This window comes from Lethenteron reissneri, chromosome 16 (assembly GCF_015708825.2).
Source record: "Lethenteron reissneri isolate LAM-NWPU_2019-01 chromosome 16, ASM1570882v1, whole genome shotgun sequence".
Lineage (NCBI taxonomy): Eukaryota > Metazoa > Chordata > Hyperoartia > Petromyzontiformes > Petromyzontidae > Lethenteron > Lethenteron reissneri.
In genome coordinates, this window is record NC_083794.1 from 14,851,949 (window position 1) to 14,877,989 (window position 26,041).

The 26,041-nt window shown below is 49.4% G+C and overlaps 2 protein-coding genes across 3 annotated transcripts in view; one reads left to right on the plus strand and one right to left on the minus strand.

The window, feature by feature from the left end:
* Positions 1-2,067: 2,067 nt before the first annotated feature.
* Positions 2,068-8,598, minus strand: LOC133343060 (meiotic nuclear division protein 1 homolog). The gene is made up of 8 exons (XM_061552521.1): positions 8,548-8,598; positions 7,514-7,579; positions 7,071-7,128; positions 6,448-6,596; positions 6,155-6,229; positions 4,922-5,036; positions 4,219-4,263; positions 2,068-4,089 (listed from the first exon to the last, which is right to left on the minus strand). Exons 1-8 carry the CDS (start codon positions 8,548-8,550, stop codon positions 3,983-3,985), a joined length of 618 nt encoding a protein of 205 aa, XP_061408505.1. The 5' UTR covers positions 8,551-8,598; the 3' UTR covers positions 2,068-3,982.
* A 235-nt stretch (positions 8,599-8,833) lies between these two features.
* LOC133343061 (transmembrane and coiled-coil domain-containing protein 6-like) overlaps positions 8,834-26,041 on the plus strand; it is a 30,033-nt gene continuing 12,825 nt past the window's right edge. The window contains exons 1-3 of one of the 2 annotated variants that reach the window (XM_061552522.1): positions 8,834-9,366; positions 9,678-9,774; positions 10,480-10,598. In XM_061552522.1, the coding sequence (XP_061408506.1) occupies positions 9,684-9,774; positions 10,480-10,598 (210 nt within the window). In that variant the 5' untranslated portion in view covers positions 8,834-9,366; positions 9,678-9,683. The remainder of the gene's footprint in view (positions 9,367-9,677; positions 9,775-10,479; positions 10,599-26,041) is intronic. The other variant, XM_061552523.1, reaches the window with a different exon arrangement.

The window sequence follows — 26,041 nt, forward strand, 5'->3', positions numbered from 1 at the left end:
TGACACTTTATGATTTGATGATGATCTATGGCAATTTATTTGCGATGAATGGATATGTGGTGATTGGTGGATAATTATGGATGGGTAGATGAGTGATTGATGTATTAGCACGGTTGGTTACGTACGGTGCAAAAGAGTTTAAATCATTTATACATATATGACGATTGTGAATTATAATGGATGGATAATGAATGATTCAATGATGATAGATTAAAAAAAACAATCCAAGATCACCGGGATTGTGAGACTCGGTGAGGAATTCACGGATTAAAAAGGACCATTCCCGAGTCACTGTGCCGGCCGTTTCATTCCACAAATTCCACGATCGGGCTGCGTGCATTTTCCATCGCGCATGGACACGTGCGCGCTCCGACACCACCACCACCACGAGCCTCGACATCAATCACAACACGCTGTGGAGCGGTGGCGCAGTGGTTAGCCTACTGGGCTATGAACCCGGGTACCTGAGTTCGATTTCTGGCCACGGCGAACATCAAGTGTAGAGCAATGATGTTACAAACCGAGTCGCCACTGACTAGGATGGTGCGGTATGGTCAAATAGGCCCCCATGAACCGACAAGCCACCGGGAGACGTTCGTAAAGCAGGGGACTGGCGGTACGAATTGTCATCGAGCAGGGCACGTGGCTGAGACGAGAATGGCGATGGCCGTGGCTGAGACTAAGGGCGACGCGGGAGCCAGCGGAGCGATCGCCAACCGAGAAGATCGCTCTCCGTGGAGACGGAGCGATGGAATGGACTCGTATGACCGTGACAGATGGCGACGAATTTGGGGGCAGGCTCTCATCCAGCAGTGGATATTTCACGACTGATGATGATGATAAGGCACAACGATGTGGAATGCGAATATCTCATCGAGCCAGACGAAGGCACCCTTAGGACATGGCATGGTTAATACCAACGTTTCAAAGGGCCGCACTAAAGTGCATCAGCAACCGGGACCTAACCCGAGACCCATCAGCAGTCTTACGTCTCTTATTACTCACAGACACATCGCACGGTACGTTTTTTTTTAAACACACCATGTATTCCTGCACTGAACACTGCAAAAAATGTCCCAATGTCGCCTTTAACAGGGTGTTGGCGCAAGTGCTGTTAGCGAGCAACTACGAAGGCCGGCACGGCACACGAGGTAACGAGGGGGTAGGTGACCAACACCACGCCCGGCCCCCTTTGTCTCCCCAGTGTCGAAGGTTACACACGGCGCCCAGGTAACTCAGTTTAAGGCATTGTGTATATGAACACTGCAACACACACCCCCGCAAACACGCTCCCGGGGCATGCCCGCATGCCATGAATATAACAACAACACGTTGTACGCGAGGTGGAGGAGGAGTAGAGAAGGCAAGAATGTAACGCTCGGCACACGGAGAAAGGGATGGGAGAGAGAAGGGATGACGGGACGGGAGTCCCCCAAGACGGACAAGGACGCGGGCACGGCTCAAGATGAGCAGCAGGAAGAGAGAGGAGGAATGACCGGGCCGAGATGACGGAGATGACGAGAGGGCGGTGATGATGATGTGGGAGGAGGGAAGAGAGGCAGGAGCGAGTGAGCTTCACGGAGGAGCAGCGTCTGTTTTCACAACGGGCGGCGGGGAGATTTAGAAGAGGCTGGATCCGGTTTGGATAGAGATTAGCACCACATTCCACATTCCAAGAATTATAAGACGTGATGGAAAGACGCACCCCAAAGCTTGTGCTCGGTGGCATCAGTAAAGTTCTGCAAATTTGGCCGCACACACCAACAACAAAGTGGCGGTCGCGTTACAATGCCGCTTGTGCCAGGCTAGGTGCACCTTGAGGCCGTCTCGTGAAGTGTCGAAGGCTCGTTGGCAGGAGGTAGACTCCCTGCCCCTGTTCAGAATGAATACTGCCCTCTTCTCAGTTGCCTGACAGCGCCTTCACAATAAATAATTAAATGCCTCCTTTCTCCGTGACGCGCATGTCCTACTCATTGCTATTCTGGACAGGGTCATGAGATGCGGTTGCAACTATACCTGGTGATATAAACATCAACATTTCAAAGGAATTTTGTAAAAGTCAAACAATGGAAATAGGTTTATTTTTGTTTGCCAACAATACAAATATCCTCCGTATAGTCTCAACAAACTGTTGGGGCAAGTAATATTAGCAAGAAACTATGAAGGCCGGCACGGTACACGAAGGAGTGGGCGGCCAGAACCACGCCTGGCCACCTTTGTCTCTCGAGTGATGTTTATACATCGCAGCAGGTACTCATTTGAGGCCAAGTTGACCTAGGGGACGCCCGGGACTGATTCAGATAATCGTCCCTGGTGTTGGCAGAGAGCGGAATAAACTTTGGGTTGCCAGGTTCAAAGCGTGCTAAGCACTACACTACCGCTCCCGTAAAAAAAAACACCCAAACAGACAAGGTCAAGACGTCATCATGTTAAGGGTCACTGATGCCATCACACATGTCATCGCTTCCTTCCTTCTACTAGAATCTACACGTGGTATATTATGTCTATGAGCCCAGGACCAGATCATTTACTATCAAATGAGTTGGGGCTGCTGCTGCGTGGACAGTGGTGTACGAGCACAGTAAATAAAATAACAAAAAATTAAACTCAACATATTCGTCAATATATTACATCGGAGGAGGCTCAATGCCCGAAACGTCTTTTATTACATTTGTTTTATTTAAAGGCCGCTCACAGGGTTAATGAAGAATGTGTTGAGTTTGCTTTCAGATATTTAATGTTGTCGGTTCCACCAGAGGTGGTGTAACCTTAGATGTCCCAATTCCTTTACGTGGCCAACAACAGTGAATAAATGATAACCTCTTGAAAAGAGTGGAGATATCAGATGGTAGAATAACGATGGTGCCGAGCTGGAACCTCAGCTGGATGTCTGCTCCGGTCCATGGATCAATCAACACAGAGGTGCAGGCTCACTCGCGTGCAGCAGCTCTCCGATGCGATTCAGTTCCTGAACAAGTACCCAGCATGCGGAGCGAGACATCGGACACCGTGCACGAACAACACGCAAGCGGCACGACCCGGAAAATGCAGCAGAGAGATAGCGCAACCGTGAAAACACACGTGAACTCATGTGAGCACACACATGTTTAAACACAGGCGTCCTTATAGGCCCTCACAACCAGCACTCACAAATGCAAGACGGCCAGAACAACACCCCCGTTGTTAAAAACACCGTTGCTGCCAATTGAATCGATCCAGACGCAACTATGTATGGGTACAACAGGATGGGCAGGATAAGGGTCAGGCAGATCGGGTTTTGAGACAAGGTCACGGATAGGGTTCAGGTTTTGGTCATGGTCAGAGCCACCACCCACAGCGAGTTGCGGGATCACCCCGCACGGGCGTGGAAGCAGTGAAACACCGCTACCTCCACCCACCACCTCCACTCATCGTGTCCACCACAGGCAAGTGGCCTGACAAAGGCTTTGGTGGTCACCAGGGATTCATTCACTTCTGGTAGAGCCTGCAGTAGGCAGAGACACAGGTGCAGCCCTGCAATGGCTTGCACACACCCCTTGCTGGCGGGCGTTGCTTCCACCAGCCACAGCTCTAGACGGTAGTTGGCCTACACTTCCACGCTGGCAAGGTGACCACTTGGAAGAGGTGGGAGCAGAGGAGGGAACGAGGTCGAAATGAGGAAGTCAAAGATGTGGGAAAGTGCGCGGAGACGAAGGGAACGGCCTCGATGACGTTCCACTCCTCGTGCCGACAGCTTCTGCAGGACCTGAATTTGGCTCCCGGTGCGTGGAACGAAACGTCGGACATCACTCTGAACGACGACGCGGTACACCATGAACACGCGTTGGAGAAATACACCGGGAAAACGCCACGTGTCGTCAACTCGTCAAGAGGACTCCACGTGGGCTTCATGCTGCTGTCCGCTTTGGCTGCGACGAGTAGCTGCGGCCAAGGGGAGGGGGATACTGGACGTGGTGTGCCGGCTGGGACAAATCCACGATCGTTACTCGATGTAGTCAAACTCCTCAGGAATCCCGAAAGACTTGTCCAGCTGATCCTCCTCCAGCCCGAACCTCCTCTTGGCCCACGACTTGATGGAGAACACATTGTCTGCACTCACACAAAAACAGCACAAGCACAGAGAGACGCTTACATTACAAAGATCGCCCCCTATAGCTTTAACAGCCTTCTGGGGTAAGTGGTGTTCGTGAGCCGGCATAGCACATATAAGTACGATACCTGTCCATCTGTTCGCGGCATCCTTGGATATCTCGTTCTCTTTTCCTGCGAAGAGAATGAGGGAAGAGGGAGATGATGATGATGTCTCTTTACAGCAAGGTGACAGGCCACTGCGGACAGCACAGGGCAGTGCGGCAACATTCCATCGTTGTACTGCACTTCCACAGTGTCACATCTTTGCTTCCCCCGCCACCTTCGTCAATGCACACCAATCACCGAAGTGCAGCACTGGGTCAAATAATAATAATGATGATAACTCGTAGCGCTCTGTCGCTGCCACGCAGTGCTCCCTCTCGAAGATAGAGGATGACTCAGAGGTGTGAGGAGGAACCATGGATGAATGAACAGGCACGAAATTCCCTCCCAAGCTCTGCGGTCCTCTATATATTCAGATGCTATCGTCCAATGAATGGGTATTTACACGTGGGAGGAAACCAAAGCGCCCGGAGATAAACTACACGTGCAAGGGGGCAACACGCTATCCCGTACAGATGGAAACAGATGGCGATCCGTCCACACTTTTCTGCACTGCATTCGGCTGGCGAGTGAGGGCATTGCACCTCGATGTTCACGGGAAGGGAGTCTGGCAACATTGTCAATTATCCGATCCACCAACCCTCTCCGCCTCCCCAGTGCCGGATCACAGGCGGCCACGTGCAGCGTAGCCGCCCCGGCGAGAAGGACCGTGTGTTCAGTCACTCACGGAGGTCGCTGATGACCTCGGGGTCGCACTCGCGATGTTTATCCAGCTCAGCCTGCAGCTTCTCCTTGCAGGAGCGCAGCCGCGCCAGCTCCTGCAGCAGCTCGGTGCGTTCCTCCTGTGGCCGGCGAGAAGGGACGATGGAAGTGGCATAAGAAGGCGGCACCATCAATACTCACACAGGCCGTGGTGAGACGCCCCCCCCCCCCCCCAAGCTGTAACACCGTCACGGCTGTGCAGGGACTTCTTCTATCTGACCAGCAGGTTCAGCGGCAAGGCGAGCGGCTCGTAGTGAGAACGATCGTGAGTTCAAGTCTTGGACTGGTGGGGGTTTGACTCAGCCAGTCATTTTTTTGTTTACGGGCATACCCCGATAGTATACAATGATCCGTTATTGCGTTCGTCATAAATTAACACCTTTGTTTTTATCGGTTTACGTCGCTTTAGTTTTGCTATTACGTGAGATGACCCACAGAGCGAGACAGGCACTCCTACTGCCCCTCCCTCTCCCTCACCTCACCTGACGTGCTCCAGTTTTGGTGAGTAAATGACCTGCCTAAGCTGATATTCTCCATATGTATGCATGAATGTATCTTAGTTGTGTAGAAAAGGTGTTATTTTAGTAGGTTTTGGGCCAGAAAATATTTTCTTAGGCACGCATCTCAGGTTATATAACGGTCACTTACAGGATATTACTTCTCACTCTACGTTCAGGTTTTCAAAACAGACGACCCGCACGTCATGCATCGGACGGACTTGTGAGCCAGGCTGACCAGGACTGGGCAAGGACAAAGCTCCATCACTTTGACTTGGCACATCAGAGAGCACCGACTTAGATGTTTCTTGACTTATTGCTATAACTATTACATATAATGAAAAATTACATCATTCCTCTGGGGTCGATAAAATTAATACCCACGTTGTGGGAAAGTCAGCAGTGGTCGTCCTACGGGCAAGTTTCGCCCATGCCAAAGGAACGTGGAATTTCCACTACTGGCTCTGCAGGGCTATAAACGGGAAGGTGAGCACCAATGCCTCACTGCTCAGGTATGCAGCAGGAGATTTCTCAGACTTGTGCAGGGATGTGCCTATTCATCCGTAACGCTTGCTCCTTCCACTTTTAAAATGGACGCGTTGGATTGCGCGAGATTTCGGCTGTCGTGTTTTTGTCGAAAACGGTGCAGAATGTCCGCCTTCACTGCCGTCGGATGCCGCCTGCCGAGAAACGATGCTTACCGTGTCCTCCCGGCCCGCCGTGGCCCTCACCACGCTCTCCTGTAGGCCATGGCGCCGCACCTCCCCCTCTTTCAGCTGCGGGCCGAGACGAAAACACACAGGATCGACCCCGGCTCCCTTCCCAAGGGCATCCCAAGACGCGGCCCGGCACGTCTGGACAGTTTCGTAAATCTCTGCTGGCCCCATGCACTACCTAGCGTGCTACTGCCGGGCCACGTCACCGCCCCACGGTGGTGACGACGACGACGACGACGACGACTTTACTTTCCCACACGCGCGGCGAGTGGTGGCACCTGTGCCTCCAGGGCCATAAGCTTGTTCTGCCGGGAGTTCAGGGCCTTGCTGGGGAAGGCCCAGTAGTAGTTGGAGGTGCCGATGCGGTCGGTGTCCACCATGGCATCGTCCACCACGCTCTGCAGCACCTCCTTCACCGACATCGCAGCTGCGCACGGGCACACGGCACGTCGCACACACCGCGTCGCACACACCGCGTCACACATTGCATCACACATTGCATCACACATTGCATCACACATTGCATCACGCACATTGCATCACACATTGCATCACACACACCGTGCAAGTCGCACATCGCATCACACAGATTATGTCACTCAGCATGCCAGGTACACATTGTGTACCGGGTCACATGGCACGCCACGCAGCACGCCGCACAGAGCCCCACAGCACGTCACGCACGCCAGGCACGCACACCGTGCCAGGCAGACATCGCATCACACACACTCCATTCCACACACGCTGGGCCACGGAAACCGGCCACACACCGCAGTCACACACGCTGCGTCATACACACACCACGCCAGAGCCCGTGTAATGATGACAATGATGATGATGGAGGAGGAGGCAGATGATGAGTGCTGTTTGGGGAGTGCAAGAGCGTTGAAGCTGGACGCACTGATGCCCTTTTCCCGTGGAGCGATCTTCTCCAAGTCCTTCAGCTGGAACACGTCCTTCTGCAGACGGACAAGGACAGAGCTGAACCCTCGGAGACCGCACAGCTCAACATTTAACTTTCCATTTGCTTTTTCCAATTTCTAACTCTGAGAATTAAAACTATATCAGTTTGACTATCAAACAAATCTTCATATTTAGACACATTATTTGGTGACACCGTGTTGGCACATGTGCCATGACTGGGCGATTTTCCCAAAACGTCGCCTGTAATATATTTTCCCTTTTCAGGCCCCGGTGTTATTGATGTGTTGAGGTTATAATATATTTATAGGACTGCAGAGCTTGGGCAATTGTTGTTGGTGCCGTCATTTAGCAAAGGACGACAAGGACGCAATGTATAGATTGTAAACATGACAGGCATAATTATTATAATAATCCACAAACCGTTTCGAAAAATATCTCCATCATTTTCGTTCGCTTTTCCTCCGAACTCAGGCCCCTTTTCTTCGACTGAAAACGAACACAGGTCGACGAGTTGTAGCGAGAAGCACCGACAAGGGTCACCGGGCAGGCGTGCTACGACTAAAGACTGGCAACAGCAGTGAGCTTAAAACTCACGCAAGCAAGGAGCCTATGACCGACAGAGAAATACAAATGATAGCTTACGTAACAATGAGCTCAAGACGGACGCATCAGCGAGCTCGTGGCTGATTATAACCCCAAAGCAATCATTGACAGAGCAGGAAAGCTGATGGCTGACAAAGCAATGAACTCAAGACTCACACGGCAATGCAATTATAACGCGGCAGTAAGCTTTTGACTGACACAGCAATGCAATTATAATGAACACGGCAGTATGATGATGACTGACACAGCAACAATGCTCTTGAGGCTGGCACAGAAGTACGATTAAGTGTGGCACAGCACAGTGTGGGTTTATGACTGGCACGCTGGCTGCTGTACTCCTTAGAGCCCTGCTGGTGTCTGCTGCCCCCACTCAGCCACAACTGTTGAGCACCCATAGTCCTGGGAACAGCAAGCGATGGTGGCATAAGGAGCGGGCCTGCTGTTGCCAGTGAACAATTATAGACGCAGAAGACAAAAAAGGCACCGCAGACGAAGCAGAGACAACACACACAGCAGACACAGCAGACAGCAGATAAAGGAGGCACAGCAGACAGGAAGCAGCAGGCACAGAAGACAGCAGACGCAGGGGACACGGAAGACACAGCAGACACAGGAGACAACACACACAGGAGATACATCACACACAACACAGACAACACAACACACACAGACGACACAACACACACAGACAACACAACAAAGACAAAAACAGGAGACACATCACACACAGACAACACACACATACAACACAACACACACAGGAGACACAGACAACACACACAGAAGACACACACCGGAGACACAACACACAGACAACACAACACACAGGAGACACATCACACACCACGCACCATTCTGCCTCAGAAACTCTCCTCTCCCTGATGAATTTGGCGCGTGTTCTTGCATTGCTCACAGCAGCGTGCAGATTCCGCGTCCGCACATTCGTGATTGATGGTAGAATATTTGGAACACCTAAGCTGTTTTACTAAATTATAAACATTAAAAAAATAAGAGACTTAAATCGCGCTCAATATATAATCGGCAAATTAATAATACTGCGAAATTATTCAGTTTAAACGGGCCCACTCTTCGCGAATCTGCGAGCACTTGTAAGCGGATAGTTTTGCTTGTGCCACGTGCGTGGGGGGGGGCAGGAACAGCCGAACGCTGCCATAGCGAGCAGCTGATCGAGCCTGGCAACAGCTCCCATCGTAGTAGAGCGCGATAGCGACAACAACAACAGCAAGAACAACAGCAACACGCATCTCAGTCGGCATAGCGCTCGCAACAACATGGCAGCAGCAGCTGCCAAGACAGCCTAACAACACTCGCTCCAGTCTGACAGCAACAACACCAACAGGTCCAGTTCGCACAGCAGCAGACAGACCGACAACAGCATCGTCTGCAACAAAGACAGCAGCGTCTACGGCCAGGATAGCTGCTGTTGTCGGTACACCCGGTGTAACAGCAGCAGTCTGCATAGCAGGACCTACAGCCCAGTATCAGCTACAGCTGAACAATAGTAACAGCCTCGCACCATCGATACAGCCAGGACAGCACGGGCTACAGCAGGACACGGTGACGTCTGCAGCCTGCTGTCAGCAACAGCAGCACAACGTCTGCACCTACAACTTGACGACAGCAGGAGCCTACGGCGTGCCTACAGCCACGTGAGCTGTGTGGGCATGCTCTAACTACAGCCTGCTGTAACGATAGCCTGCTGTTATCTATGTGGCAGGCTGTATGTGGGGCATGCTATGAACGTGTCGCGGGTTTGTGCACCGGTCTGCCGCATACGCCAGCTGTTGCCCGCTGTATTCCAGCTGTAGTCCAGCTGTTGTTTGCCGCGTGAAGTAATTCGCACAGCTTCATGAGCCCTGCTGTGCCCGACAGAAACCTGCGGCACCTTCCCGTGCAGTAGCCTGCTGTGCCCTGCTGTTTCCTGCAGTAACCGGTCGTGCACTGCCTTGCCCTGCCCCAGGCGGTGATGGAGAATCGGCGGAGAGATCTGTACAAGGCAGCAGGGCCCAGCAGCAGCGTGCAGGGCATGAGGGCACGGCGCAGGGAGGAGGAGGCCGGTGAGGAGTCCCGCTCCCCCCTGTCCAGGTCTCCCTTCCTCTGCAGCCCCCTCCCTTCCAGACCCCCATCTTCCCTCCTCCGCCCCCCTCGACCCTGGTCTCCCTCCCCCTCCACCCGGGTCTCCCTCCCCCTCCACCCTGGTCTCCCTCCCCCTCTACCCAGGTCTCCCTCCACCATGGTCTCCCTCCCCCCCCCTCCCTTCCCAGACCTCCCTCTCTCCCAGGCCTTCTTTCCTATCCCCCTTTACGACTTCCTCCTTCAGTTGTCCCACCTCCCCTCTGAGTGTCCTCTACCTGGAGGTAATGGTGTCTGTGTGTGCGTGTTCATGCATGCCTGCGTATGTGGGAGCAGTGGTGCAGTGGTTCGCGCAATGCGCTACAAAGCCGGTGACCCGAGTTCGATTCCCACTCGCGGTCAACCTCGGTGAAGATTATCTGAACTCGTCCTGGGGTTTAAATGTGAACCTGGTGCAACGTGCAAACATCGGCATTGGGGAGACAAAGACGACCGGACGTGGTTCTAGCCACACCACCTCATCGTGTACCATTCTGGGCTTCATTGGTGCTCGCAAACAGCACTCCCTCCAACAGCCGGTGACAGGCTACACGAGGGCTCTTTGTATTTCGTGTCTGTTAGCGAGTGTGCAGCTCTGTACACGTGTGTGCGAGTGCCGCGCCAATGTCCCTCTGCCGTCCGCTCGACAGAGCTGCGTCGCGCTCGGAGAGAATCTCAGCTCGTGAGCAAGCGAGCTCCCAGGGGCCCCGCAGCCTCCCCTGGCTCCCCCAGCTCCCCCCACGAGCCACAGGCAGCAGCAGCAGAGACCGTGAGTGGCTCGCAGGGAGCATCGCTTCAGACGCGACACTTTGGCTGCGTGCGGTGGTTAAGGTGGTGACGCTGCCCAGCGATAGCGGGTTTGCCATTGTTGCAGAGAATTGTGGTTCGAATTCGGCAGGCCGCCCTGGTCATTACTTCCGGTGTATTGAACGCATAAATACGCGCTGTCTGCTCCGCGGTGGACGTTAAAGATCCCCTGGCATAATTTGCTATTGTGTGCCGGCGTTGTGGCCAAAATTTTGGCGAAATTCGAAAAATTACACTGCTAATTAGTTGGAGGGGATTACACACAGTACCAATCATCAGCCCCTACTGGCAAACTTATATTGGTTTGCAGGTCGGGTACCCTGTGCCCGACAGGGTCAGCTGCCACTGGGGGTACCCTTTCAAATATGTCGACGTTAGATCTGATGCCTGTAAAGCGCTCTTCAAATGTCCCGGCGTAAAGGAGGGTGGCTCTATCAAAACAGAATAATTATTATTGTACAGACATATATGCACGTACAAACAATGTTATGCCCACAACAGAGGACCTTATTCCTCGCGCATATCTCCGTGTATGCACATGTGGGGTGTTTACGCATTCATACATGGGGTGTGTTGTATACTAACCCTTCTTCCATAATTGAGATTAATAATATTTGATGATTTTTATATATTATCTTTTTACTTGTTTTTTTTAATGAGTGAAACACACCAAGCGCAGCAAACTGCAAAACACCAGGTGTTGTTAAGTAATGAACCGGAGGAGGGCTAGGATGGCAGAATTTACAACGTTGCTTCAAGGGAAGATAAGGCCTGATGAACGGGCACATGTCACCCGTGCAGGCGGCAGAGACAGTGGGAGTGTCAGCCAGACATAGTTAAGGCAAAAGCCCAATCATCCTGCATGGTTTTAAAGTAACGTCAAAATTCGAAATTCAACAACAGAGTAGGCTAAATTATCGATCCTCGCGCTCGCTCAAATTGGAGACCAGGCTGCGAGCTACATCAATGAACCATTGCCCATTTGCTAATCCAATACTGAATGTTAATATTACTGAAGTCAAAACGAATTCTATGACCTCAGCACATGGGCAAATAATAGGGCAGTGTCGACTCAAAGGCAATGGAAGAAAACAGAGGCGCCTTTGTCTAAATCACAACCACAGAAAGCCAGGAATCATCACTGATTGTGTGTTCAGGAATTCCGAGCTAGTTAGAACACGTGCACAGGGGGGGGAGCTGATGTAAACAACCCTGCGCGTCTGGATGTGAGGGGGCCTTGGACCTGGAATCAAGAATAAACACTCCCAGAGCAGAAGGTTGGCAGGGGGAGAGGTGATTTAAAAGAGGGTTGTATATCTCTCAAGGCACAAGACCCAGCTGAACAACACGGCTGCGGGGGTCACCAGAAGTTCGCATTCGCCTAGTTAAGACAAAAAGCTCAATTATTCTGTATTGCTATTAAAGTAACGTTAAAGTCGGAATTTAACAACAGAGTAGGCTAAAGTTATTGATATTCACACCCACTCCAATTAAACCAGGTCACAAGTTACGCCTACTGAACCATCACCATCATTAAGTCAATATGAAATGTTATTTCCATACTTCAATACTTTCTATACAATTCGACCCGAAGCATATGACAATCAGAACCTTCCTAAGTCAAAATTGAATCGCACCCAGACAGGAGCGAATAGTCAATATAAGGTTGAAGAGGGAAGGAAATCAAGAGCACGGCGAACTGCAAACGTAAGCAAAAAGCCGGGAACAACACCAGCCCAGCAACAGCGAGTGGGGCTTCGACAGGCCATAAAGTAGAATAATAACTCCCGGGGTCAGGGGACACAAGAAGAAGTAGGCAGACAAAAACCAGAACTGACTCCAAGGTTCAACCGCCCTCACCTACTCAGGGGTGACGGAAATTAATGAGGCCTTGAATTAACGGCAGGCAACAACAACGGCGAGCAGAGATAGGGTGGGGCAAAGACTGCGGGCTAGGAATGCAACTTCGTGTCAGTAAAGCCCTGACAAACAAGTTAAGTTAAAGACATCACAATACATAATATCGCACATAACATCAATGTTAACGCTATTCACCGTAAACTATATTCCGCTTATATAACCATCCAGGCACCAAGGAATACGAATTCCTAGGATCAAGAAACTTACCCCTTAACCTAAGATATCGGAAATAAATTAATAGTAATAAGTATATGCATGAAAGACAAAGTAAAACTTATGGAAAAGCCAGGATAACGGGATGAATCACCACCAGGTCGAATATAAATACATAATAAAAAAAAACGATGTTAAACCCAGGGTCGGAGAGAAAGGGAGATCCCGGCCGTCTTTGTATCCCCGCAGCGCGGGATAGGAGTGTGTATACGCTCGGGGAAACACCTACACTTGGGTCAGGAACCACGATGGGAAACGACAGACCTTAGGTTACATACAGAATCATAACTGTGAAATAGTAAGGGACAAATGTTAACTTAAAACTTTTAACCATTTCTTTGTGCGCCGGGTCGGAGAGAGTGTTGCCCCCCTCCAGGTTGTGCAACACGAACAAAGACGCCTATGAGACGATTTGTAACGTCTGTGTTTTGGGTTCATGAAGAAGGCCAGACAAGAGATAAATTGCACCCAGACAGAGAGACGACTTCGAGACAATTTGTAACATCTGGTTGTTTGCTCGTGGGTTTTATGGAGGGAGTTGACAACGGAATATACCGTCAGTGATGCACACAAGGACATACGGACACACACATGGACACACCTGCCTACCGGACAGATCCTGACACAGCAAAAATCGGAAGCCCCGCCTTGTGGGCGGGATCCAGGGGGATTTTTCAGCATAAAGGAACGGATCCTGAACATTGGAAACCAGTGCGACGGGAGGGTCCACTCAGAAGCTCGACCGGGAGGGTCGACTCAGCAGGAGTGCGACGGGAGGGTCCACTCAGAAGCTCGACCGGGAGGGTCGACTCAGGAACGAGTGCGACCAGAGCGGGTCCACTCAGGAGTGCGACCAGAGAGTCGACTCAGGAGCGAGGGCGACCAGCGGGTCGACCCAGGAGCGAGCTCGACCGGGAGGGTCGACTCAGGAGCGAGCTGCGACCAGCGGGTCGGCTCGACTCATCTTCAGCTCGTCAATCTCTGCTGCCGCCGGAGATCTCCGCTGCCGCCGGTGGTGAGCGTCGCGACTTGGCGACGATCCAGCGCTGCACGCTACGAGCGAGTTGTGGGCGCCACCTACCGACCGGGTTCCGAACTGCGACAGCGTATCAACAGCCATCCGAGCCAATTCACCACGGTGACAGGAGAGCGCCTGATACGTATGACGCGCACCGCCCCCTCACCACACGACCACCAGGCGTCTGTTTGACATAAAGAATCGACTCCGAACACTGACTATTCAAGACAACTCTTACCACTCAAACACACTCGAACCCATAAGTCATCCGTGGCTGGGAAGGCATCACAACGAGACCGAGTGGTGGCCTCCGTCGTATAAGAGTATTCTTAATTTTTATCTTTAATATTTAGTGGGCTGTACTCTTAATCGCATAAATTCCCAACAGATCCATCAATACGAACTGATTCTTGGCACCTCCTTCCGCCGAGCCACGCTCACGTGGGGAGTGGTGGCCACCGGATCCTTATCAGGTGATCTGGTCCCCAATTAGTAAACTTGGTATAAGATAACGATCTTCGGAAAAGGAGCACCGTCGCAGGCCCTTACTCCGAGCCGTTCTGCTGTCAGATAACCTGCCGATGTATCTGTTGAGATTGGTGCCTTTAAGAATAGTAACTGTTTTGATTGTGTTTTTTTTTTTATCGCCGTATAATCTTTCAAGTATCTTTCAGTCATAATCGCCGCACGTACTCGCATCCTCTACAGAATATTCAACTGTTCCGTGACCCAAGGTGTTAACAACGTGATAAGGGTTGCGTATGATCAATAAGGAGTGCGGTACTGCGTGAACAATATTGAGTATAATCATTTATTAACGTTAAGGTTTTCTTAGCATAGTATTTGCACGTTTTAACGACTCTCTCTCTCACTAACAACCATCGCGTTATGCGGGATCCATGTGCCGTTGTCAAAGTGAAATCAGACAATCGTTGATGATACTGTATTGATGCCGTATTGACGTTCCGGGATTGAGAGTTCGCATACTATATCATAGTTAAGGTTGAATTAGTAATAAATTGATCAATACAGAAGTGGTTGTGTGATTCTTTCCTGAAATCTATGCATAAGATCTGCTTCTGCGTTGAGATTTGAACTTGGTGACCTTAATAAACACACTAATACATACTCAGTAAATGTTAAAGCGATAACGGGGTGAACCGGGGTCTGGTTATCATAACGACTTGCGTTATCATAATTACACCCACTCGCATAATTAATACGATTACCTCTCGAATTGGCATAATTAAAATGTGCGTAATTACATAATTAACATATTTCCGGATAATTACACATTTGGCCAAATTTCATTTAATTATTATTATTTCCACTGAATATTCATAACCCACATATACAACATAATAATTTCACCCACGCACGCATACAACATAACAAATTTTCATACCCAACATATACAACATAATGGGGGCTCGTCTTCCGGGATCTCTCGCAGACAGTTTATGCATGAATTCAGGAACGAATCACTGATGTGTTAATCAAAGTGTTGTGAACTAACGTTGCCTTGTGATTGTAAACGGGGGTATACAAACAAAACGCGCTCTGAAGGGAGATACCAGAGTAGCAGAGTACAACAAAGACAGCTGGGCTGAGATTATTTGCTCGAGTTAAACTGACGCATCCTGTGATACAATTGTTTATATGTGCTCTGAAAGGGAATTCTAGAGTAACTCACGACGCACATGAGATGTTAGAATTAAGATACACTCTTAAGTCTATTAACCACACTACATAATAGAGATGGCACAGGATCCACAACATTCTGAGTTTGACACACCAACGCATAACACTGATACAGAGTGGACCTCTGAGGAGGAGATGGAATCTATGGAAAAACAATATCGGGAATTTGTGTTAAAACGTACTGGACGGACTGCTAGCCAGCAGACGGAGCAGAGAGATATATGGGAGGGGAGCCATACAGAAGATGTTAAGGCCCATAGAAGGAAACTACTTAAGGACGTGATGAAATGTGGCAAAGCCAAACGTGACGTAAAAATTGCAGAAATAGCGAGGGTAGACTCGTATCTCCTCGCACAGACAGACAGAGAAAGATTATGGAATGAGGAAAAATTTGAAAGGGAGAGACAAGAGAAACTGTCCTTAATGGTGCAGGTAGAGCGTCTGCACGCCCTCGTGAGAGAGAAAGAATCCGCACTAAATGCACCAGTGAAACACCCAGACGTTGATACACAGGACACATACGGGAGTAACAATTTACCACACTCCGAGCCACGGGGACGTAGCCCAGGGCCAGATCCCACAATGAGTGTGGCTACTATGCAAAGCAATTTTGATAAAGTAACACCCTCGCAAATCGAGGAGAGAGAAGAGGAAATAATAATACAAACGGGAAAACATGAGGCCGACCACCCCAACGTTAGAGAGAGACAAATAATTAACCCTAAGTCATCAGGATACACTGTAATGATAGAGCGGGAAAGGGCGGAGCTGGTGCAAGACGGGAAACATGACATAAACAGAACACCAGGCAGACGCACGCTACGCAAGTATGACCGACATGATGCAGATGACAGAGACAGCTCACCAGAGAAACGCACCTCGCACAAACACGACCAACACGACACACGTAACAAGAGCTCACCAGAGAGACGCACATCACACAAGCAGGAGCCATGGGATAAGCAGAAATCACCGAGCCAAGTTGACCCACGTAACAGGTGCAAAAGGCACTACAAAAGTGATGTTAAGCAGAGCCATCGTGATGGTGACGGCTCATCTGACACTGACTTCTCTGACAATGACCAACACGACACGGATAACAGGAGCTCACCAGAGAGACGCACATCACACAAGCATGAGCCATGGGATAAGCAGAAATCACCGAGCCAAGTTGACCCACGTAACAGGTGCAAAAGGCACTACAAAAGTTATGTTAAGCAGAGCCACCGTGATGGTGACGGCTCATCTAACACTGACTCCTCTGACAATGACCAACACGACATGGGTACCAGAGAGAGCTCACCAGAGGGACGCATGACATGTAAAAATCACCCACGCAAAACCACCCGCACCAAAAATCCCAGAGACAGGAATCCCGATAACCATGAAGCACGAGACAAACATAAATTCAACACCTCACCTAGCAGGCACCACACACGTAGTAGGCAGCATGAAGGTCGAGGACAAAAACACTCACCACATAGACACCGCTCAAGGAGATCACGCACACCAACCCACAAGCACGAATCACAAGACCCACATAAGGAAAACAAGAGACACAAGCAACGGGACAGATACGAATCCTCGGACAGAGGGAGATCACGACACAGACACGGGACACATGACAACAGTGATAGTGGAGACAAGGGTAGCTCAAGGGAGCACTCCTCAGGAACCGACACCACTGATGACGAACAACACACTTTTAACAGTAAGACACTAAAACTAATGGACAAAGCACTCGTGAGAATTCCCTATTTCGATCCACATAACAAAAACAGGGATATCCACACTCACATAACTACAGTAGAACAGGAGGCTAAGATCCGGGGTCTGGGTAAATCAGCAGAAAAGGCATGTTTATTATCAAGGAGCCTACATGAACCCGCCAGACCATGGGTAGCCTCCCTGCCAAATAGGGTGAAGAGTGACTTTAAACAATTGAGCCGAGCAGTAGTTAAGAGATTTGGGGAATACTCCACACTATCCGAAGGATTGAACGCGGCAAAGTTGATGACCCAGCGTGTAGACGAAGACCCACGAGATTATCTCCTACGCCTTAAGAAAGCATATTACGCAGGGGACGTGGACAATGCCCAGGGAGATAAGACAGTCTTAAAAGTGATGTTCTTCCAATCATTGAGACCTGAAATAGTGAGAATAGTAGGAATGATGTTGGACCCCGAGACTGCCTCCCTACGCCAGATTGAAAGCAAGGCCCACACGGCCTGGGTGAACGGACGGAAAACCACTGGCATAGCCAAAACCCACATCGTCACCAGAGATAAAGAATGCCTCGATCTGGAGGGAAGCGAATCTCCAAGGAATAATATTAGCGCCACACGGGGTAGACATGAATTCCCCCAGGAGAGGGCGCCTAACCCAATAGAATCGACACCCGTCCACAACACGCTGAATAACGTTCCACGTGGGGGGAGGAACGAGGCCAGAGGAACTTGGCACCCACAGCCGCCACCACCATGGAATTCAGAAGAGGGCGGAGGCTGGAATTATGGACGAGGAAGAGAGAGTGACGGGCCACACCTACCCCGCGGAGGCCGACGCCCACCAAACCAGTCACCATATCGTCCCCTACTGCCGCCTCCACCAGCAATAGAGCATAGACCGCCGTTAGCTAACAGGAATCGATATGCTCACCACATTAGGATGGAAAAAGAGCTCCTAGGGAGTATGAAGACTTCCATGCAAGTAGCGAAGGGAAGAATACCAACTATACCCACACAGGAGGAGGGCACACCCAGAGCAAAGGTAGCCCAAGTGAACGTAGAGAAGACAAGAAGCCTCGAAGCAATCACCGAAGTGGTACCAGAAGGAAAAGGGTACCATCTGGGGGAATTGATTCCCGTAGGACCAGTCGGACGAGTCCACGTGGAAGTAATACTGCAAGACACCCTGACCAGCCAAGGCCTTTGTGATACTGGAGCAGAAATATCCATGATATCCAGAGAATTATTTGACGAACTCCAGACTGCCCTCCAGAGGAAGAATGAAACACTACAAGTGATGCCAAGTAAACTTACCTACTCAGGATGTGAAGGGACCCACATGCGACCATTGGGCAAAGTTATGACGAAGTTGACAGTTCAACAAAATCAACATGAACCATCCCCTATATGTCATACAATACCCAGGAAAAGAACTGATTATTGGGATCGAACTACTGAATCGCCTGAAACCCATTATGAACCTTGAATCCCGACAAATTTGGGCACAGTCAATGCCGGAGCAACAAAGGGACTCAGAAGATGAAGACGTTATGAGAGACTCCACGGGAATCCAAGTGATAACACAAGAGCTCGACGACCTATCAACGACAATCAGGAACGAAGACGAGCTCCCAGCAGGAATTCGAATCACTCAGCTAATGACTAACAGACTGAGAGAAGACCGAAAGGAAGCCGACTTAGAGTCAGTATCACCAAATGACCGTCCCCTCATGGAGTATACACCGCCCCCTGGAGGCCAAACCGACGAACTGCAAACTGATGAAGGAGAATACAAGGGCAAGAGCGTATTACCCTCGGATGAAGCCAAGGCAACTCAACCAATAGTAACGCAAAAGGAACTTTCAACCGAGCCGCCCGAAACCACGAAGGCCCTAGATCCAAACCAAGAGAAAGGAGTCCTTACAATAGAAGAACAAATAGAACAACAAATTGAAGCAGCAGACGCCCTAGAGAGCGACACTCAACGAGACGAGCTACGACAACTGCTCCAAAAATACAACTCCCTGTTCTCCAAAGACTCCTATGATTGTGGCAAAACCGACCTACATGTGGTATCCATTCCCACACTGGAGGGAGCACCAGCGGTATACGTGAAGCAATACAAGATTCCACTGGCCGCCTATGAATCGATCCAAGAAACCCTAGAGAACCTACTCAAAAAGAACATAATCCGGGAATGCAACTCGACCTACAACTCACCCATTTGGCCAGTACTAAAACCCACGGGAAAATGGAGACTCACGATCGACTACCGACAACTCAATAAAACAGTTCCCCTATCTCGATGGCCAATGGCAGAAATCGACCACGGTCTCAACCAAATAAAAGGTGCAAAGGTACTCACCACAATGGACCTAGCAAATGGCTTCTGGACCATGCCAGTAAAAGAAACCGATCAATACAAGTTGGCCTTCACCTTCAACGGAATACAGTATACTTGGAATCGCTGCCCGTTCGGATACTCGAACTCACCTGCAGACTTCAACATATTCCTCCACAAGGCGATGGGCGACGCAAAAGAGCGAGGCACCATCGTCTACGTCGACGACATACTAGTCAAGGACTCCTCATGGGAAGAACACCTCGAGAGCCTCCAGCATACCCTCGAGCAGTTAAAGGAAGCAGGCGCAAAGATTTCAATACAAAAAGGACAGTGGGCACGCAAAAGGGTGGACTACCTCGGGCTCCAGGTCGGCACTGAGGGAATGTTACCCCAAACCAAAAGACTTGAAGCCCTCCTCGCACTCAAATCGCCCACCACAGTCACGACCCTTCGGAGCTTCTTAGGGATTTGCAACTACCTTCGACAGTTCGTGGACGACTACGCAGGAATCGTTCGACCCTTAGTCAAACTACTGCAAAAAGACGAACCATGGGAGTGGGGACAGGAACAGGAAGCCGCAGAAAAAGAATTAAAACGACAGATCACAGAGGCATCCTGCCTAGCATACCCAGAGAAAGGGAAAGAATACTACCTGGAGACCGCATACTCAGATCATAGTATCAGCTCGGTACTGTACCAGAGACAGGAAGCAGAGAAACGAGTTATTGCCTATGCCAGCAAAGCCCTCCGGGGAGTGGAGATGAAGTTCTCCGAGTGTGAGAAGGCGATATTTGGAAACATCTGGGCCATACAACATTTTCGGAACTTGTTGAACGGAGAGAGGATCATCCTGGAAACGAATCATGAATCCTTGGCATACCTCAACAGTAAGAAGATTCGAGAGGGCCGCGTAACCAGCAGCCGAATAGCCAGCTGGGCACTGACACTCCAAGGCCTACCAATCACAGTGAAATACGCAAAGAACAAGAAAAGTCCAATGGCCCAAGGTCTTGCCGATTTACATGATTGTACCTTTGACAGCATGGAAGCAGAGGACGAAAAGATACCTCCGGAGGACAACAGGTACCTGCCCTTCAGGAAGGAGACATGTGCCGACCTACCAGTGGTATACATCGATGGATGCTCCAAGATGAAGGAGAACAAGCTTCACGCTGGGTCAGGAGTCATTTGGGAAACTGGCCCACTCGCAGGGATTCAAGAGGGATTTCAGCTGGGACCAAAGTCAAACCAGTATGCAGAGTTGGTCGGGGTACACATCGCTGTCCAGATGGCATCCGATAACCAAATACGGACCATGGTGGTGTGCACTGATTCCAACTACGTACAGCACAGCTTCCTGCACCACCTACCCATATGGAAAAAAAACGAGATGAAGAACCATAGGAATAAACCAATTCGCCATCGAGAACTATTCGAGGCCATAGATAAGATGGTTCAGAACAAGGATATGAAGATATTTTGGAAGAAAGTCAAAGGACACTCCAAGATACCTGGTCAAGAGAAAACTGGGAACGACCAAGCAGATGCTATAGCAAAAGTGGGAAGCCTGGAAGGCACCCCGTGGAAGCTAGAAGACCAAACCGACAGAGACGGACAACAAGAGTCGACGAACCAAGACATCGCCGTGATAGGACTGGTCACAAGAAGTGGGAAGAACCCGGCAGAAGCTGGAACCAGAGCCCAATTGAACAGTGCCCAGCCTTCCGAAGACCTGATCAGAATGCAACAAGAGGACGAAACACTAAAGACACTCGCCGATCATATCCAAGATCCAGCAGGAAAACCAATCACTACTGACAACTTGAATGACAACAAAGAGCTCGAGATCATGCATAGCCAAATCAAAAGGTTCTCAATGCGAAAAGGGCTACTGGTATACACAAACGAAAAAGACGGTCGACCTAGATGGGTAGTCCCCTCTCAATATCGAGAAATAATGTTACAACACGCCCACAATGAACCGTGTAGCGGCCACCGATGCGAGGTGAATACGGGACAGATGCTGCGACAGGTGGCCTACTGGCCAAAAATGGGGGTAGACATACACAAACATGTGTCCAACTGTCTCGTGTGTTGTAAGTACCAGCCAACGACCTCACAGCATAGGGCACCCCTACAGAGGAGGGGAGCAGATTATCCTTGGTCCAACCTACAAATCGACTGGATAGGACCTGTCAACCGATCAACCAAAGGGAACAAGTACATGCTAACTGTGACCTGTGCATTCTCTAAATGGACAGAGTGTCTACCAGCACCCAACAACACCGCGGAAACAACCGCCATACTACTGATTAACCAAATATTCAGTAGATGGGGCCTACCGTCAACGATCGATTCAGACAAAGGAAGCCACTTCACAGCCGAGGTCATCACAGAAGTGTGGAAGATGTTGGGAGTAAAAAGACAATTACATGTCGCATACCATCCACAATCCTCAGGACAGGTGGAAAGAGCCAACAGGACCATCGTGAGCCTCCTAAAGAAATATGTGTCTACCACGGGCCGCGACTGGGATACGAAACTACCCCTAGTCTTGATGGCCATGCGAGCCACACCCAACCGAGCTACAGGCAGGACACCCTTCGAGATCATGACAGGGAGGCTAATGACCCTCCCAGTACACCTGTTATATGTCCCAGCGGAGGACGAGACCCCGACGGCAATGACGCCAACTGAATACCTGACGGGACTCAATAGTCACCTACAGAGCACATTCGCTATGGTCAGGGACCAGTTGCAAGTAGAGGCTCAGGGGAGCAAAGCATACTATGACCAAAAAGCCAGCCACGCAGAATACCAGCTAGGAGACCAGGTGTGGTACCTCAATTACGAGAAAAGGAAACAGAAGTGCAGGAAATTCCTGCCCTCCTGGACAGGACCACACGAGGTGGTTGACAAAATGTCCCCAGTCGTATATCAGCTAAAAATCACAAAGACAGGAAGAGAGCAGCAATACAAGTGGGTGCACATCAACCAAATCAAACCGTACCCTGTGCTGGTGGAGCGAGATGAGGAATAAAGGTGGAAAAGGGGGGGGACTAAACTAATGGGCTTATCACACTACAATAATATGTAACATGTTTTCCAGGGAATGGCAGCCCTCCTGCTCACGCTCCTGCTAACGTACCTTGTCAAGCTAGAAGGGAGCCAAGAGCTGATCAAGCCAGGACCAGAATCCGGGGTGATGCTGAGAGACTCCTCCAGCTTCCTAGTAACCGAAACGAAAATAGTAACCCAACAAGTCTATGTCTCCTTGGAACCTGCCTTGGTGGTAAAGAAGCACTTCGGGAAGTTACCACCCCAAGCCACCCAAGCAACCCGAATATGGTATTATGACTTCCTAAGATATAGTGAACAGAATATCGGAACGATCCTGAAGCAATTACAAAGAACCATGATACTTCCCCCCACCACTGTCAACCTAACACGTTCCAAGAGGTCTATCGGCCTGGGAGGGGTCTTTGGAATACTATCCGGTTTTAGCTCCTTAATCACACTAGGAGTATCCATATCCAACGCCGTAAAGATTGGACACCTCACGCAAGGTATCGAGAATTTACAGCTCGATATGCATCAGATCCATCAGCAAATACAACACCAACAAAAGAATCTGGTCGAAATGGGATCCACCCTCCGAGACACCGTGGTTCTCGTAAACCTACATTCTATCATGATTAACTTAACATTCCAAGAATTGAGTTCTGCAATCCGAGGTCTATACGAAGAAGAGAGTATTCGAGAGCCAATTCAGTGGGTGATCCAAGACTTGTTGCGTAGCATCAGCGGCAGCGTCAGTGATCTTATACAAGGACAAATTCCGTCATATCTGGTAACTCCAACACTGATAAAAGATGTGCTACAAGCAGCATCCCCGGAAACAATCAGTCCAACTCAAGTACAAATTGCCTTCAACATGGGTACAGCCACACCCATACATGTGGACCCCCAAACTAGACAGCTGGCGTTTTTGCTAAATTTACCCCTGGTTAAACCCGGAAATGTATTCCGATTGCGGACAGTATTGAACGTGGGTACATGGAATAACGACATTTACTCCAAGATGGAAACTCCCTTAGTGGTGGCCTACCAGGAAGAAGGCCCCCTTAAGTACCTGGTGCCTGACCTAAACCTGTGTCAAATAATGAAAGAGGTTCATTGGCTCTGCCCAGGGGAACCATTTCTGACCAATACAGCAGAACTAATGTGTGGTCTGTCAAACCTAAGCTCCAAGGAAACTTGCAAGTTTAAGCTAAGTAAACCCAAAGAAAGAACCGGAACAGTGGCCATGATAGCTAATGCCCAGTGGTTGATTAGCACCCCTCTAGACACGGCAATTGTTTCCACCGATCAACACTCCATAACCATGGAAGTTCCGATTCCAAGCCACGTCGCACTGGTCACAATACCAAGAGGAACATTCGTACGCATAGGGGACAAGGTATTATATAACCTAGACAAAAGCCTACACCAAGCGGAGGTAGAAATCGTAGACACATTCCGAGGCCACAAGTTTGAGATAAGCAGCACTCTGTCCAACTTGTTGAACAGTAAAGAATTCCATATGGTGAAATTATCCCTCAGCGAATCAGAGATTAACATAACAGATCTTACTTGGGCGACCGAAGTGGCTGGATATCAGCGAAATCAACAGATGGGGATGGGTATCACAGGGGCAACAGGGATGATCATACTAGTCCTGGCTATTCTAACCTTAACATACCGTGTGGCCAAAATGAATGCCGAACTTAAAAGATTAATCGCAGGCACAAGCCACATACCATTCGAGCCCAGGAACAGGGATAGAGCCAAGGCCTGATGATGCCACCCAAGAATAACCGTAGAGACTATCTTTTTAACGATATCTCCTATAACATGTAGTCAATAGAATAACGTTCCCTCCCTTATCGTTTTACCTTCCTTTAGAATTTTTTTTTCTCTCTTGTCACATATAACCTGTTAAGTTGTGACACGTACGCGCGCGTTGTAAGGAATAGCAGCAAAACTTGAGGACAATCGATGGTTCATGATGGAAGAAGGGTATACATATTTTTAAAAATAACCCGTGGCCATTTGACCACTGGTCATTTTTAAAAGGGCGGAATGTTGTATACTAACCCTTCTTCCATAATTGAGATTAATAATATTTGATGATTTTTATATATTATCTTTTTACTTGTTTTTTTTAATGAGTGAAACACACCAAGCGCAGCAAACTGCAAAACACCAGGTGTTGTTAAGTAATGAACCGGAGGAGGGCTAGGATGGCAGAATTTACAACGTTGCTTCAAGGGAAGATAAGGCCTGATGAACGGGCACATGTCACCCGTGCAGGCGGCAGAGACAGTGGGAGTGTCAGCCAGACATAGTTAAGGCAAAAGCCCAATCATCCTGCATGGTTTTAAAGTAACGTCAAAATTCGAAATTCAACAACAGAGTAGGCTAAATTATCGATCCTCGCGCTCGCTCAAATTGGAGACCAGGCTGCGAGCTACATCAATGAACCATTGCCCATTTGCTAATCCAATACTGAATGTTAATATTACTGAAGTCAAAACGAATTCTATGACCTCAGCACATGGGCAAATAATAGGGCAGTGTCGACTCAAAGGCAATGGAAGAAACAGAGGCGCCTTTGTCTAAATCACAACCACAGAAAGCCAGGAATCATCACTGATTGTGTGTTCAGGAATTCCGAGCTAGTTAGAACACGTGCACAGGGGGGGAGCTGATGTAAACAACCCTGCGCGTCTGGATGTGAGGGGGCCTTGGACCTGGAATCAAGAATAAACACTCCCAGAGCAGAAGGTTGGACAGGGGGAGAGGTGATTTAAAAGAGGGTTGTATATCTCTCAAGGCACAAGACCCAGCTGAACAACACGGCTGCGGGGGTCACCAGAAGTTCGCATTCGCCTAGTTAAGACAAAAAGCTCAATTATTCTGTATTGCTATTAAAGTAACGTTAAAGTCGGAATTTAACAACAGAGTAGGCTAAAGTTATTGATATTCACACCCACTCCAATTAAACCAGGTCACAAGTTACGCCTACTGAACCATCACCATCATTAAGTCAATATGAAATGTTATTTCCATACTTCAATACTTTCTATACAATTCGACCCGAAGCATATGACAATCAGAACCTTCCTAAGTCAAAATTGAATCGCACCCAGACAGGAGCGAATAGTCAATATAAGGTTGAAGAGGGAAGGAAATCAAGAGCACGGCGAACTGCAAACGTAAGCAAAAAGCCGGGAACAACACCAGCCCAGCAACAGCGAGTGGGGCTTCGACAGGCCATAAAGTAGAATAATAACTCCCGGGGTCAGGGGACACAAGAAGAAGCAGGCAGACAAAAACCAGAACTGACTCCAAGGTTCAACCGCCCTCACCTACTCAGGGGTGACGGAAATTAATGAGGCCTTGAATTAACGGCAGGCAACAACAACGGCGAGCAGAGATAG

What these genes read in the sequence shown, in the direction of transcription:
- LOC133343060 (XM_061552521.1), bottom strand. An exon ending in TTATGGCCCTGGAGGCACAG is followed by an intron (nt 6,230 to 6,447) that starts GTGCCACCACTC and finishes CTCGGCCCGCAG; the next exon opens with CTGAAAGAGGGGGAGGTGCG. An exon ending in CGAGGTCATCAGCGACCTCC is followed by an intron (nt 4,264 to 4,921) that starts GTGAGTGACTGA and finishes TTCTCTTCGCAG; the next exon opens with GAAAAGAGAACGAGATATCC.